At 45.5% G+C, this 16,327-nt stretch overlaps 3 protein-coding genes across 8 annotated transcripts; all 3 read left to right on the top strand.

The window, feature by feature from the left end:
* Window positions 1-12: 12 nt before the first annotated feature.
* Window positions 13-1,251, top strand: LOC108154034 (serine/threonine-protein kinase zyg-8). The gene is made up of 2 exons (XM_033390130.1): window positions 13-327; window positions 412-1,251. Exons 1-2 carry the CDS (start codon window positions 13-15, stop codon window positions 1,249-1,251), a joined length of 1,155 nt encoding a protein of 384 aa, XP_033246021.1.
* A 299-nt stretch (window positions 1,252-1,550) lies between these two features.
* Window positions 1,551-6,895, top strand: LOC117187217 (G protein-activated inward rectifier potassium channel 3). Of its 6 annotated transcripts, XR_004471976.1 has the most exons (6): window positions 2,106-2,589; window positions 2,889-3,136; window positions 5,304-5,578; window positions 5,647-6,429; window positions 6,498-6,622; window positions 6,678-6,770. XR_004471976.1 is itself a non-coding variant. In XM_033389420.1 (5 exons), the coding sequence occupies exons 2-5, from the start codon at window positions 2,889-2,891 to the stop codon at window positions 6,773-6,775; spliced, it is 1,404 nt and encodes a 467-aa protein (XP_033245311.1). In that variant the 5' UTR covers window positions 1,551-1,637; the 3' UTR covers window positions 6,776-6,895. The 6 variants fall into 6 exon arrangements, 4 of the variants coding, with proteins under 4 accessions (XP_033245311.1, XP_033245310.1, XP_033245309.1 ...); XM_033389420.1 differs by lacking the exons at window positions 2,106-2,589; window positions 6,498-6,622 and adding an exon at window positions 1,551-1,637 and having other exon boundaries at window positions 6,678-6,895; XM_033389419.1 differs by lacking the exon at window positions 6,498-6,622 and having other exon boundaries at window positions 2,104-2,516; window positions 6,678-6,895.
* An 8,228-nt stretch (window positions 6,896-15,123) lies between these two features.
* LOC108154505 (uncharacterized RING finger protein T02C1.1) lies at window positions 15,124-16,029 on the top strand. Its single transcript, XM_017284805.2, has one exon. The coding sequence runs from the start codon at window positions 15,370-15,372 to the stop codon at window positions 15,751-15,753; it is 384 nt and encodes a 127-aa protein (XP_017140294.1). The 5' UTR covers window positions 15,124-15,369; the 3' UTR covers window positions 15,754-16,029.
* The last annotated feature ends 298 nt before the right edge of the window (window positions 16,030-16,327 follow it).

Raw genomic sequence — 16,327 nt, 5'->3', positions numbered from 1 at the left:
AAATTGTACAAGATGGACTCTAAGAAGGCATTGGCAGTGGTCAATCGAGTGGGAACCATGAAGGCGGTCCGTGTCTGTTTTCTCCGAAATGGGGATCCATTCTTCCGAGGCGTCATGCTCTCTGTGTCCCCATGCAAATACAGAGATTTTGGCATACTCTTGGAGGACGTTACCCGCGTCCTGCACTCACATGTCGTGCTCCGATCGGGCATCGAACACATATGGCGCACTAATGGCACTCCGATTACCTTTCTGGATTCCTTTTTGGATGGGGACATCGTCGTCTGCTGCTGCCGGTACGAGAGGTTCATCGAAATGGACTACTCTGTGAGTAGACATTTTGGACGGCTGCGGACAGCGATACCACGCTGGATTAACAGTCGGAAGTCCTCTAATGAAACGATGCCAAAGGTCCTTCCCGACTCCGTTGCGATCTACATTGATGAACGCTTCAGGTTAGTGAATAGCCAAACGACCGCTATCTGCTTGGCTAAGCCCAAGACGAAGGAAGTCCGGAGATGCATTGTCAAGGTGGTGAACGAGAAGTACATGCTCAATCATGATGCCAAGTACAAAGAAGTGGAGATCATGCGCAAGCTGCAGACCCATCCGAACGTCGTTGATCTAATTTTCACCGTTCACAGGCCGGGGTACCCGTACACATTTTTTGTGATCGAGTGCATGGCCTGCAGTGTGCAAGATATGAGGACTCGCCAAGGCAGGATTCCCGAGCCCACAGTCCACAGGGTCATGAGAGACGTCGCCTGTGGCCTGACCTACATACACGCCAATGGAATCATCCATCGCGACATAAAACCCGATAACCTGCTCCTAAGTTTCGCTGCCGGTGTTTTAGTTGCTAAGATCGCAGATTTTGGAGCGGCTACCTATTTCGAGGACGGAGCGATGAAGGGCTTTGTCGGAACTGCAAGGTACATAGCTCCCGAGATGATTCTTGGCTGTAAATACGACTACCAGGTGGATACCTGGTCCTTTGGTGTCACTCTCTTTTGTATGTTGTTCATTCAGCACCCCTTCGGCAAGGGCTACACGGATATTCGTGATATCTGCAACGATGCTGTGATTAGTGAGTACCAGTTTCCTTCGGATCTCAAGGACTGTATCAGCGAGGATGCCAAGAGTATGATCGACGCGCTGCTGGTAAAGGATCCAATCTTGCGACTCACTTCTGCTGAGATTTCCCAGCACCCCTTTATGCTCAGTGGCAGCATAACAGATTCTGAAAGATAAACAAAAAAGTATTCCAAATCTTTATAAATGTGCTCTAATAACATTGAAACGTGGCTAAGAACAATGGTCAAACGTTGCTTAATGGTCAATGATTTATGTTCTGGGTGTCGAATTTTAGTTGGTGAAACGCTTTCAAAATTAATTACGCATAACTTTTGTTCGCACCGTGATTCTCTGTATTCGAGCGTACACTTCTGTATAATTTACGAGCCTTATTAAGTGATACCAGTATTCGCACAATGCAGGCAAAGGTCGGAGGAAAATAATCTCGTTTAAACATAGATTCGTACCAACATTACGTATACGCCACCTTGTACTCGAAGGCGACAATCGAACGGAGTTGCTTGGATGTTGGAGTAAAATCTTAAGAAAATAGGGTGTACATAGTGAGTGATATATTTATACTCATTCATTTGTTTGCGATCGCAGCAATCACAGATATTAAACAGCGTAGCGCATACTAAATATTACGTGTACGCCACCCCCTGCACATTGCGCCTCAAGGTCGCCTGCCTCCTCATTTCTTCTCTCTCCAGTGACATACACTCTTAAGATTCAGATAAGGAGCGCTTATCACGCTTATCTTCCGCTTCGTTTTCAATTTACGAATCATTTCAATTGAACTTATTCCGTGGCAGAGCAGCCGTCAGTTTTATCTGTCGGCTCTATCTGTAAACGTATCTGTATCTGTATCTGTGGCTGTGAGCATCGCCAATCTGCAATGTGAAAAGTGTCATTGTGTCTGTTTGTGTACTTCTCTTGTCTGACATGTGTGAGTGTAAGCGAGCTCATTTACAGCACCGCTTTCTGTTCACAACTTTTGTTTAGTTTGAAAAATTTTTTTGCTGTCGGCGGCAGGCGGCAGTCGGCCGTCATTTAATCCATTGGACTGACTTGCGGATCTCTCTCGGTGTCGCAGTCGCAGTCGTTGTTGCTGTCATCGCTGTTTCTGGTGTCGGTCGTGGTCGCAGCTTCTGTTGTCTCTGTCCGCAGTGTGTTGTATGTTGTGTGCCCTGTGATCTCTGGGGCTCACCTCATTCCCGACCAGACGCGCGGCGTTGAAACAAAGCGAATCCCATTCTGCAGAGATCGTTAAATTATATCTGTTTCGATTGTGACCGATTCGTTGCTCTAGTTGAATCGATACCGGGCCACAGTGATATGAATGTTGGAGGTCTTTAGCATAACAAAAGGCCATCTAACATCAAACAAATGATCGGCTTAAAGGTGTCAATTAATTGAACATTTCGTTTGCTCATAAAAAGGTGCTAAAATTATTTAAGCTGAAACGTGCCTAGCCAGCTAATTTCAATTCAATTTGTATGGTGCTTTGTTAAGGTATTCAGTTATGGTATTCTTATGTTTGATCTCGTAAATAGTGCGGAAAAAGACTGTAATCCCTGATTTCTGCTCAGTGATTCTCATTTCTGTTACGTTCATCTCTTGTTTACGCTTACAACATCCGCAAAAATCTGATCAGAATCAGCTGACATTTCTCGCACCTGCCTTGCACTTATCACAAGTTTCTGTTTGCCCACTCGGGGAGATACTGATACTCGTACTCGTACATACTCGTACTTAAAAAAAATTTAATTGAAAAAGTAACTCAAGCGACTCCTCCAACCGACATCCCACAGATGCGCTTCAATTTCTCGAGCCACTCGGCTGCCCCAGCAGCAACAGCCACTCCAGCGACAACACCAACAAATGGCAACGAGAAGGCCACCCAGCCGTTGAAGAGGGGCATTGAGGCCGATCCCGATTCCCTGGACAGTGTGATCAGCAATCCGCAATCGTATCCCATCACCATAGTGCCCAATCGCCCCGCGAGCTTCTATGGAGTAGCCCCAAATGGCAAGGCATTTCAGCGCCAGCCGAGCTGCAGGTGAGTCTGAGTTTGAGGGGCCGACGGGTATTTGCCTAGTCTAAGTAGCTCAGTCAATTGTTGAGCATTAGTTAGAGGGTCTCTAATTGGATCAGCCAACTCTAGGGCGCCCTGATGTTGGCCTGGCTGGAAGCGTGTGGCGAGGAACTTCAGTCGAGTGTGGTTGCGCGAAGTCAGAACGTCATAAGTCAGCAGTCAGAGTCAGCAGTCAGTCTTTCAATATGCAGGTGCCGCTTAGCGATGTCCAGGTCCTGCACGATCCTGCCGATGCCGAGACCATAGTCGGTAATGCTGGCGGTGACCAGGAGGAGACCTTCGCCCACATGAAAGAGTGGAAACGTCAGTACATGAGGGGCATCTCGCACACGCCCTCCCAGGCTGGAGTCTATTACGAGGCCCTCAAAGGATCTAGCCACTCGTTGGCCAAGGGGTGCGCATATCTAATTATTATAATTGTCTAAAGAAACGTTCCGTTCCGTCTGTAGAGTATGTCTTTCCGGACAGTAATTAGCTCGTCAAGGGGTCTGACATTCAACTTGAACTTGCCGACAATCAATGGGACTGTGCCTCTAGGCTGTTATGACTGCGTGTCACGTTGTCGCATCTCATGGGTTGTTTTGTCTAGCTGATTAGCAGAGTGTTCCTCTCCGTTTGCGGTTGTAATTTATCTTGTTCCGCCCACAGTCTCTTTTTGTTATACATTCCTCAGTGCAGATTGCATTCTGTTTGATTTAGGGGCAGGGCCAGGGGCGAATTATACACTGTCTCTCCTAAATCTCGGTGATTTGTTCTCACATTTGTCACTCGCTAAACGCTTTGGCTGAGGGTTTCGCACTGGGGCTCATTTCCCATCTCTCATTCACTTCCTTGCCTATCAAGTGTCGGCAGCTTTAGAGATTTTTCGGGTACTGCGTTGGCGGTTCAGCGTAATGAAAACAATTAAGAAGCCACACAGCGCGATAATGAATCATCTTACAGAACTACTGACATACATATATTCCTCTGACCGAGCGTTAAATTCGATTAACGACTGCTGGTGCAACCGGCACAATGCCAATTAATCGGCTCTGTCTCTGGCTTTGACTTCGAGTGTCAATGGGGGGGTTAATACAATTTGCAGTTGAGCGTTGCCATCACATGTGGGTGTTGCAATTGCCCAGAGCGGACTGGCACGGGCAGCCAGCCCTATTAAATCGCATAGTGACAACTTGTGGCAATAAGTAGACACAATAAATCAGGCACTTTGTGGGTGAGCTGCAATTAAGCCAGTTATCGGAGGAGATAGACTGCGATTTCTCTGGATCTGGGTCTGGGTCTGGGTCTGGGTCTGGTTCTGGTTCTGATCTGGTCGCCTTCCGACATTGGCATTGTTAATTAGATGCAATTCTCGCGGGCTCTGTCCAAATGAAGCGAGTGCAAATGTGCACACTTAATTTACACAAATTAAACAGACGATGTCTGTTCATCTAATTCTAGATGTCACTTGAATAAATCATGGACAGCAAATGGCATTGAAATTCTCTACAAAATAAACTCTAGATCAGGAAGAGGTCTTCACTTGAAATTTATCTGAGCTTGAATATCCCTCAAGTATGCCGATTCAATTCTATGTAATTTTTCCTAAAATTGGGAAAAAAAATGAATGAAAGGATTAGCATTTTCGATTAGCAAACTTTATGTATTTTTTATGTTTGTTTATTTCGGCTCTAAGTTGATGACGAATCAAGTTTGTCAGTCACAAATCATAAGTCATAATAATTATATCATAATCAGTCAGTCATAATCATAATCAGTCATAAAATATCTCAATACGAGAATAGTATATGTATAAAATCGTTTTTGGTATACGAATAATATTTGTAACCCTTGCGTAGAGACAGTTTGTAGTTTTCGGAACAAATCAATTTATTTTTTCCAATAATTTTGATGCAAGCCAGGGTCGGTCCCTCGGTCACGGAACAATTTTACATGTATTCTCAGATGTATTCTACAGAGCTTAAGCAGTAAATGGTGCATACTTTTGAGCTTGGCCATAAAATATATCCATAGTTTTCTGATAACAGGTTTTCGCTTGTTATTTCGTCGCGTTATCCAAAATCGTTCTTCCCTGTGAAGTCAGGGAAAACAGTTGCATTTTTTGATCGATCTTTGCTTTTCCCTACAACAGATCTCGCAATTTTCGCCCTGGAAGCATGCGGCGAGTGCGCAGAAGGGCCGTGTTCAAGAACGGTGACTGCAATGTGGTGCAGAAGCACCTTCAGAGAAGGCGGGTCCGTTTTCTGCAGGACATGTACACAACGATGGTGGACTGGCAGTGGCGGTGGACGCTGCTAGCCTTTGCGCTGAGCTTCATACTCTCGTGGTTGTTCTTTGCGCTCATCTGGTGGCTGATCATCTACACACACGGGGATCTGGAGGAGCTGCACATGCCGGACAATCAAGGTGAGTGAAGGAACCGAAACCTCCATCGATCTTAATTAGAGATTATCACAACATTTTGCATTTCCCAGAGGAGTCTGGATGGGCGCCTTGTGTGTCGGCCATTGATGGCTTCACCTCCTGCTTTTTGTTCTCCATTGAGACGCAGCACACAATTGGCTACGGCGTGCGGACCACTTCTCCCGAGTGTCCCGAGGCCATATTCATGATGTGCTTCCAGTCCATCTATGGCGTGATGTCCTCGGCCTTCATGGCGGGCATCGTCTTTGCCAAGATGACCCGGGCCAAGCAGCGCGCCCAGACGCTGCTATTCTCCAAGCAGGCCGTCATCTGCCAGCGCGACGGCTGCCTATCGCTGATGTTCCGGGTGGGTGACATGCGGAAGTCCCACATCATCGGCGCCGGCGTCAGAGCCCAACTGATTCGCACGAAGAGCACCAAGGAGGGCGAGGTGATGACGCAGTACTTCACGGAGCTGGAAATCGGCAGCGACGACTCGGGCTCTGATTTGTTCTTCATCTGGCCCATGATCATCGAGCACAAGATCGACGAGAATTCGCCGCTGTATAATCTGAATGCTACTGACATGCTGCAGGATAGGTTCGAGATTGTGGTCATACTCGAGGGGACGGTGGAGTCGACGGGCCAGTCCACCCAGGCCAGATCGAGTTATATCAACACCGAGATCCTGTGGGGCCACCGTTTCGATCCTGTAGTGCTGTACAACAAGGATCTGCAGGCGTATGAGATCGACTATGGTCGCTTCAACGAGACCACTCAGGTGGACACGCCCCTGTGCAGTGCTCGTGAGCTGAACGAGATCTACAAGATCCAGGAGGGCTTCCGCACACCAGGTATAGAATACCGGCCGATACGTCTATAACTGTTCTCCCTAATGTGTTGTCCCCGTTTTGTCTCGCAGAAACCACCTTCACCATGCGTCAGCTGTCCCACAACCATTCCGATCAGGCTTCCTAGAGCACACGTCCAGTGTCTTGTATTTCCATGTTATGTTGCTATAGTTTGTAATCTCTGTCTCTGTTCTATGTGAGTTTCATCAGTCTGTTAGCTGTACTGCCTACTCAATGTTGTTCCCTTTCAGCTTCCCCCACGATCCGTTCGAGGCCCTCTAGTTCCAGTTCCGGCTACCAGTCGCCCCAGGACCGTCGTCTGCGCTGGCAGCTCTCGGTGCCCTTGTAGAGGCTCCACTCCACTCTATCGACACTTAAGGCAAAGCTAAACTGCTCTTACCCATACGAAAATAAGTTAATAAACGCTCGAGTCCAAATTGCATGTCCCTGGAAGTCCATACAAATGACACATAATTGCCTCTCTCTCGCTGCAAGGTACAGGTAGGAGGTACGAGGGGCAGTTTCTGTGGCAGTGGCAGTGCCAGTTGCAGTTGCAGCGCTTTGCGGTCCAACCCACTCATTAGGCATCATTAATAATCCGGGCATATCAATGCAAAAAGGTGCCAAAAATGTTGCACACCTAAAAAACAAGTTCGTTGCTCAAGTCTTTTGTTTGTGGGCGACACTCCACTGCCACTGCGGTGGTTTACGGTTACGGCAACGGTGACGGTGACGGTGACGGTTACGGATCGGATCGGATCTGATCTGGCGCTAAGGCTCAACATTCATATCCTTTTAATTGAAATTGAATCAATAACTCTTATTTGCGCAAACTAATCAACACTAAATTATAACACTCACAGAAACAACTCGAATATTTATTATCACATTTATCACAGCGCAGCGCTCCCCTTTGGCTGACAGGGGCAGGGCAGGGCAGGGCTGGGCGGGAATCTAATGAAATGTGGGTGTGGGTCAGATGTATGGTATGCCCCATGTCTTAGCCATAAATACAATGCCAAATTTCAGCAACTCTATTACAACTCACCCGAAAAAAATTAGCGAAAAAACAAAAAGCTCTAGAAAAATGGCGTAAACGAAATCGAAATGAATGTTGGCTGCCAAAGGCTTAAGGCGGGGGATGGGTGGGGAGTGTGGCTGTGGTGCAGTGTGGTGTGGTGCACTGTGGCGCAGAGTGGGGTGCTGCCGTGTTGAGTGCTGGCTGTGCTGCGTCCTTAACCCACTTATATCGCGGCGGCAGCACTAGAACATGCCGGCAGCCGAGCGGCGGACGTGGGGCGAGCTTTATGTTTAATTACTTGTTAAATGTTTTGTCGCTTTTATCAGCACACATGCTTAAGAGCTCCATTAGCCCCTGCTTGAGCACCCACTACTCGATGCCTGCCCAGGCTCAGCCCCCCAGCTCCGTTGTACCGTTGCTCCGTTGCTCCGTAGCTCTCTTGGAGTGACATGCGTCTCTCCATGGCGGTGGAAGCCATGTCCCCATACCGTTTGGCTCTTGTGATTGGCTTCGCCGAAACGTGCCCGGCTGATCGAAAGAATTAAAATATTATTCGCGCATGAAACGTTGCAGGCATCGAGCGCCGCATGTGGCACTCTGGCTATGACTTTGGCTTTAGCTGTGGCTGTGGCACGTTTCGAAGACAAAAGGCGCCACCCAAATGGCTCCATCCACTCCAACCCGCAGGTCATAACTACCCCACCCCCCAAAAAAATATATATATTTCTGCGAGTTGGGCCAAACAATTTTTCGTGTAACTTTTAATGTGCGCCACAGACACGTGAACAAATCATGGGCCACAAACGTGGTCGCTTTGTCAGGCTAAGTATGTCGAATACTCCTCGAAGTTGACACAGAAAGAGGCAGACGCCCCATGAGCTCCTAAACTGGAGCAGATGGGGAATTGGCCTGGAAACACCCTATATTCGTCTTAGGCAACGATATTTGACAGCCCAGTGTCGACTGGGACCATAGCCTAATAAAGACATCAATTTGTGCGATCACTCACGTGGGTTTCTCGAAGGGATTGGGAGGAAGTGGAGGAGCTGCTGATAAACGAGGTTGCAAAACAAGCTTAAAATTAACTGCGGCCCAGGAACAGGCACAGGCACAGGCCCAAGCAGTGCGAACAAAACAAAAGGTAGAACATGCTACATAACTCATCCATAATCAACACTGTTTACATAAATTTCAAAAATTATTACACGGCAACAGTGGCCAAGAGGGAACTCCATCAGTCTGAGGATCGGTTCGGGACTGGAACTGGGACTGGGACTGGCTCTGGGCTTGGGTTTGGGTTTGGGTCTGAAACCTGGAACTGTGACTGGTACTGGGAATGCGTAGTGGTGTGGATACTGGTGGAGAGCGCGTGATGAATGCTTAAATAATGCGCTTAACCCTGTGCGAACATAATTTATGGTGTGCGGATATGCATGAGTGCCAGTGAGTGCGAATACGAGTACGAGTATGGCCTGTACGAATACTTGTAAGTACAAGCGTACGAGTGTATGGCCAGTCGGTCAGCACAACACACGCTGTTTTCATTGTTATTACACGGACGTTGCCGTTGACCAATCTGTACCGCTGAACCGCTGTGCTGCTGCCCCTCTGCCTCTGGGGTTGTGTTTGCTGCCATTTTTCCCAAATTGATTAATTACGGTCATTCTGGGCCGGCAACGGAGGGACTTACTCGTACGTATGGCCCAGCAGCCGCTGCATAAGTAGCATAAAATGCCATAAAACGCTGGCCAGGAAGCCCCGGCAGCATTGGTGACTGTGGCTGGGGGCTCCAAGTCATTTGCCACTAAGGACAAAAGCCGCCAAAAAATGAAATTACTCAAGCATAACGAACGAGGGGAGCCAGGGATCTTCTTTGCAGTTCCAGAGCCTTGCCGCTATATGCCGCAATTGATTTAAGTTGCCTCCAAACGCCAGAGAGGGCCACATACTATACTACGAGTATACATATATGTAGTTGTATGCATATATGTATGTATAATTGTGAATAGCCTTTGGGCGTGCTGCATGTTCTGCTGTAAGTAATAAGCATTTTTAATGTCGCAACAACAATAACTGGTGGCCGGACTGGGGCCAAAATAATGCTTAACACGCCGTTGCTGCTGACATGCTCGAGTTGATGATGATGCTGCACCCTCGGGCTTGGACACGGACACGGACTCATACTCGGGCTACTCTCCCCTCTTTGTACTACTTGAATAATATTGAAATTAATTATTTCTGATGGAAATTATTAAGTAATTTTTATACGGCCCGCAAGCCTGTTTTAAACAGTTTTTGCTCTTTTTCTTAATTAATTATATTTATTAAATAACATAATAAATTAGCGCTTGCTTGCACTTGTTGTTATGCTTGCTCCAATTAAGGAAGTGCCACTCCAAGAAAACGCTGAGGCCTGAATCGAGATCGAGACTGAAACTGAAGTCCCGACCAAATTGGCTATCGGCTCGACCGGTTTCCTTTTAGCTCATTTTTTCCGTTTCGTGGCTTTGTTGATAACGCGCTTTAATTAAAAATCTGCATACATTTTTGGGCACTGCCAAGTCTCGCTGTTTTTTTCCCCCCCATCTGTATTTTTTTTAGTTCGTTTTCTTTCTTCGAAGACGCCGAAAAAAAAATATCAAAATCAAAAGCGGTGCAGGCTCTTTTATGACAGATCTCACTTTAAAGTTGACGTCCGAACTGTCAGAAAATAACACTTGAAGTCTGTGGAGAAGCAGCAGTCCACGTCCCCGTCCCCTTCCTCGTCCCAGTCCACGTTCCCTGCTCTGCTCCTTCCTCGGGCTGTGCGATTTTCTGAATTCGTATTATTTTGGTTGCTTTTTGATGTGAAGTGAAGTTAATTTAGCGAACTTCAACTGACACAAAAGAAATTGCTCAATGATATATATACATACTTGGACATTTAGAGCGGTACATGCATAAAGGTGGTATATTGGTATATCCGTATAAAGGGGCAAGGGCCTCTCAGAAAAGTGCAACCTTAAGCTGTAATGGCATTTTGATGAGTGCGAAGTTTTTTCGTTAAGCCTCTTTAGTGCCTATTGGGAACCGTCTTGGTTCAGTTTAGAGTGATTACCAGGCGGAGAGACCATGCTGTTGATTAGTATCAATCCCTCTGAACGTTTTGAAGGATGTATCGACTCAGTATAAAAAAATTTAAATTTGAGGGCAAAATATATAACCTGCATAAACGCAATATAAATGTATTAAATTCAACACTCAAGTGAGGGTGCCATAGATAAGTAACGTAGCCTATAAAATTAAATTCCAACATACATATGTACCTTCCATAGCTTCCGCAAATAGCAGCCCTTTAGTAAATCTATAATTTAGAGATTCACCAGTAAGCTTATTAATGCTCATTATTATATGCATCGTAAAATATTAAAATAATATTAATCGAGGTTCAATTGAAGATTTTTTATGAATCTGCAAATCAGAAATTTATACTTGAAAATATTACATTTAGGACTTCGTTCTATAAGATTAAATTGTATTGATTGATGATTTCTGATAATTTATTTTCTCTTGCATTTTTATTTTTGTGCGAATAATTAATGAAAAGGCAGTTCGCGTTTGCACGCTTATCCTTCATGGTTGGTTTAACATATTCCGGATAAAGAGGGTTCTGACTGTTTTCGTAAATTACAGCCTTTAAGGCTGGTCGTTTCCTTAAGAAGTTCGAACATAAATATGATCAGTGATCACACATTTGCCTGGGAAGATTTGATAGCTTTTGTTAAGTTTATCTCAAACCATTAGCAAATTCTGAATCTATTATTTATATGAAAAGTTGTTCACATATGATAATCATTTGATCTAGAGGCCCTAAACAAAAAAAAAGATAATTTGGTGGCCACACCACAGAGTTCACTTCGCGAGTTCCCAAAGAGGGCTACGAACCTTTCACATTTACACATAATAATGTTTTGGGCTTTGGTCTTTTGGAAAGTTGTACCTTACGAAGTGAGATGAGATCGGATGAGATGAACTGAACTGAGGTTGAAATGGGTGGGTATGGATGAATGGTAATTTGTGTGATTCTTCCAAAGGTCCGTAAACAATTTGCAAATGGCCAAAGAAATGTGCGTCGTGGCTTTATCTTAATGATGCACAATAAAATTATAGCAGCAATCGGCAGAAATCAATAACAGTCGTTGCCGTTGCCCACTCGCAGCAGAGAAAGTAATTATTGGCTGGTCAAGTGGCTCCGACACCCATCAAAATCAACGGACGTCTCGACTCTTATCCGATAAGAGGGGCACCGGGCGGAGGCTGAGAGCTGCCGGATAAGGCGCGGCGCAGATGAAAGTCGCTTGGGGCGTGTGTTAGGATGGGCAGCCCTGGAATCCGTCTTCAGCCTCCTGGGGACGGTGGTGTGGCGGCTCGTTTGCGCCCATCGTCACTTGATTGAAGGCCCAGAATGCAGAAGCAGGCAACAAATCAACGCCAGGCCCGGACCGCAGAAAGATGAACTGCTTTTGATGCAGATTGAGGCAGGAAACCATGCAAACTGACCTACAGCAGCATTAAGAAGGAGCCACAGAGGAGGGATACTCGTACGTACGTTCGTACCAGTCCCCCAGAGTTTTATTGATGCAAATTGCACGCCCAGGGCCCTGTAATCAGCTCTAAGGCCGAGGGCTGTGTGCGTGTAATTTGAGCGACAAGTCGATCCCCTGCAAGATCCGCATCTTGATGGAGGAATTGGGTCACATTTCGTAGCGTGGAGCTCACTTAACTGCGATGATGGGGCACATAGCTAGAACAGGACGCCACCTAGTGTTCGCTGGAGTAGCTTTGATTGACAGAACCTGTGTTCCTTCGATTCGTTGCGTTCGCCCTTCGGTTCGGGCCTTGTCCTTGCCATGTAACCAGCTTTAAATAGCTTCAATTACAGCTCAAGATTGCATAATGCTGGGCTTCGTTCCCTCATCTTCCCATCCGTGTGGCTGTTGCTCCTGTTTTCCCCTTTGGGGCTTTGAATTTAATATATCTAGACATCGGACCGACTGACTGACTGGCAGGCTGGCATGCTGGCAGGCTGGCAGAGAGCTTGACGAACGACAACGGCAACGGCACGCCAGGAGGTCATGTCACAAAAATATCCATTAACACATCATAAAAATTAAAAATTAAGAAACCATACGAGTCGGCAATAAAACCGCAATGCCTGTAAAATAAAATATCTGTACAGTAAAATAAAAACGGCAAGGCATGCCAAGATAATCGCAGAGCCGACAGACAGAGAGACAGACAGACAGACAGACGGGGAGAGAAAAGTGAAACCGGTAATTATGCATTATGTATGCACGCCACCAACGCGGCGGATTAAAATGGGGAGACGTTGCTGGATCAGAAGAGAAGGAGCTGGGTAGCAGGATGGTCAGTCCGAAGCTCCACAGAAGTCAAAGGGGAAGGCAGAGGCAGTAGAGGGTACTGAGAGCCAGCTTACTGTCTGCCCACGCTAAGTAGGAAATACTTTTCTGTGCTTTTCGGCAATTTACGTGCCATGGCGCGCGACCCGCAAACAAAAGACTTAAGCGACGAACCTGCAGTACCATAAATTTCACTTAATTGCAACAGGCAAAACCAGAATGCATCCATCCAATCGATAAACAAAAAAACGCAGCCACAAATAAATGAGTCCAGCACGCAGGCGAAATGCTTAATGCCATCAGAGACAAAAAACCAGACCAGCGAAAAATATGCAAAGCACATAAAATTAAGTAAAACAAAAGCCAGGCCCAGGCCCAGGCTCAGGCTCAGGCCAGAACGTTTATCTCCGCTGCGATAGTGATTCCATTGAAATGAAATGCATGTAGAGCAGAGCAGGGCTTGGTCTCTTCTTCCGGCTGGTACGTCAACTGGAAATTTGTCTCCAGAGCTGCAACAGTAGCAGAAGTGGCAGCAGCATCGCAGTAGCAGTAGCTCATTTTCATTGTGTTGCATGCAGAGCAGGGGCTCAATGTTTTGAGGCAATGACAGTGAATACGCCACTCGTATTTTTGTTTTTTTCTGCATTTTTTGTTTGTGTTTGTTTGCAGGCACGTTGTAAGTGTTAAAGTCAACAATCGTGAGAAAAGAATTTTATTGTTGTTTCGCCTGGGCCTGTGTGTGGGGCTGCACTCTTTTTTTTATTCATTTTCATTTTTGTGGATACTGAAGGTCACTTCTGCCTTGATTGCTGCGGCCGTTGTTGACTTGAGCCGCCGAGTGGCTGCGATTTTGTGAAGTTGAATTCTGTTTTCGTATCTTTTTGGCCTTTTTCGACTCTACTCTCGCCTTTGCCGCATACGAGTATGATGCCTGCCAGCCAGAGCCAGAGCCAGAGCCAGACAGCCGGAAAGCCAGAAAGACAGCCATCCAGCGAGCCAGCCAGCAGGCCAGGCCATGGCAGGCAGCCTTTGTGGAGCTCACTCTTGTGGCCGTATTTTGCTGGGTTATGTCTCTGTTTTGTTATTTTTTTTTTTTTATTTCTTCGGGTTTTGTTTTCTTATTCCTCGCTCTCATGTTAAATTGTCCGTTTCATGTTTCTGTTTAAATGTCAGTTGTAATTTGTTGTATTAACCCATACCACATGAATTATGTTTAGTTCGAATGTAATTGATTTGAATGCAATTTGAATGGCAACAGCAACAGCAACCACAATGGCAATATTAACAATAACGGCTACAGCCACAGCCATAGTCAAAGGCACAGGAGCGTCGCGTCGCCGGCACGGCAAATTGAAAATTGCCCTCAACTTTGGCCAAGATTAAATGGAATTATGCAAAAGAGCTGCCTGGGAACAAGGCCTGCCCGATCATAGCCAAAGCCACCACGAGTCGAATGAGAACTTCATCAAGAACTAGGTGCAGCGGGATGAGGCCGACTTCGCCTCCATGTGGCAATCACAGCAGAACGTAAAAAAAAAGAGCAGAAAGACGTCGGTCTGTCCCACTGTCCAACTTATATGGAAATCAACATTTGGGACATTCTGTACCTGCGTACTGTACTTTTGTACTTTTTTGTGCAACACATTACAGGAAGGCCATTAATTACATATGGGCATTTCCATTCTGACATTGCGTTGCATTCGCACAACAAAATGTAAAAAAATCGAATACAAATGTACAATTTTTAAGAATTTATGTTCCTATATTCAGAGTTATAATTAGCCCTATATTCTCAAAAAAATTGAAATAATCAAACGTACGTCTTTAAAGATATCAGCCAAAATATGACCTGACGGTACGCTACCAAAAACAGAACTGGTTTTCGAGCTTGGATTACAAAATTGCAAAATACTGCGATTATCTGTATAAGATTTGCTGTACTAATAATGGGATATGTTGAGGGCACATTTGTCCAGGTTATTAAATACAAAAACCTTTCCTGTGTTTTTGTATTTCATTTGACGACCGTTAAAAAAAATATACCATCAGCCAACATAGAGATTTCTATCAATATAATATATAAGAAAGACTAAGGGTTTTTGGAAAATCTTGTTCTAATAATTTAATATTTTTAGGAGTTTTATGCTTATTTTATACATTTATACATCAAAATCGTGAATTTATGCGACAATTGGTTAAATAAATTTATTAATATTATTATTATTTATTACGATCGACATTTTGACTGAATGCCCAAATATTTAAAAATGCCGACAACCCTGACAACAATAGGCTGACAACCCTTGTCATTTCAAAAAATGAATCAAAATTAGTAAAATTTAAAATTTAGCATCCGTGCCGAGTATATTCGTTCAAAACTGAGGATCCAGGATTTGTATAAGCTGACCGACCCCTTCACACAATTTCCGTATATTTTGTAAGTTCAAGACGAGCAAAATTCCAAAGAAAAGATATCGAAATATATTAGTACGCGAGTTCCGGGCAATTTATTTAAGTGTGACCATGACAGACAACATGTGCATATTTTGCTTAGACGAACAGCGATTGCCCCATCGCATACCCTGCGGACACTCGTTCTGCGCGGAATGCTTTGAGCGCTACTTGCAGGTGGGACTCGACACTCGCTGCCCCTTGTGCCGGCAGGACTTTCGACCCCATGCCCAGGGAGAGCCTCTCGATCATGCTGCCAACACTGAGCAGTACCCTTTGGACGAGGATGACCTGACCATGGAACTGATTGAAGACTTTGGGTCCCTTTCCAGCAGTGACACTCTGCAGAGCGACACTCTGTTGCTGACGCTCACGGAGCAGGAGTGTCGGTTCTTCGACGAGCTATACAGGGAGGCGCAAATGGAGGACGGACGGCGAATTTCGAGATCTCTGTAATAGATCTCTGATAGCAACTCTGTTACCGAACTTCACGGCGCAGAAATGGAGCCTTTCAGGGACCCCTTCAGGTCCTGGAAGCTGAAGGAAGAAAGCGAAAATGGCGCTTATTTGAGGTACGGAATCTGTACTCTACAGGGAGATGCAGCTAGAGGAAGGGCAAGGAAGTCGTGCCCCTGGTAGAACTGTGATTTCTGTTTTTTTTTTTTTTCAATCCCAATTATTCTTAATTTAAGTAGCATTTTATGTTTATTGCCAATAAAGATATTCTATGAATATCAGCTAGGCTTTATGATGGCAAGATATAACAAGGATGAACACAAGCAACCTGTTCCAGAAATGTGCTCAAATATAGCACACCCTACGGGTAGCATTTACACAAGAAAAATCAAAAAATATATGATCTCCCATCAGATACTATTCTCGGGTCTCGAAGCCAAAAGCATGGCCATGTTTCCAGCTATCTGAATCTCTGCTATCCAGTGACTGCTCCTCCATCTCCATCTCTGGCCTCTAACGCTGTGCCATCGATCAGCATTTGTATCCCCTGCTTTGGTCTAACCGATTCTGGCCG

The sequence above is a fragment of the Drosophila miranda genome, chromosome 2, assembly GCF_003369915.1.
Source record: "Drosophila miranda strain MSH22 chromosome 2, D.miranda_PacBio2.1, whole genome shotgun sequence".
Classification (NCBI taxonomy): domain Eukaryota; kingdom Metazoa; phylum Arthropoda; class Insecta; order Diptera; family Drosophilidae; genus Drosophila; species Drosophila miranda.
This window is presented reverse-complemented; position numbering and strand designations above follow the sequence as displayed.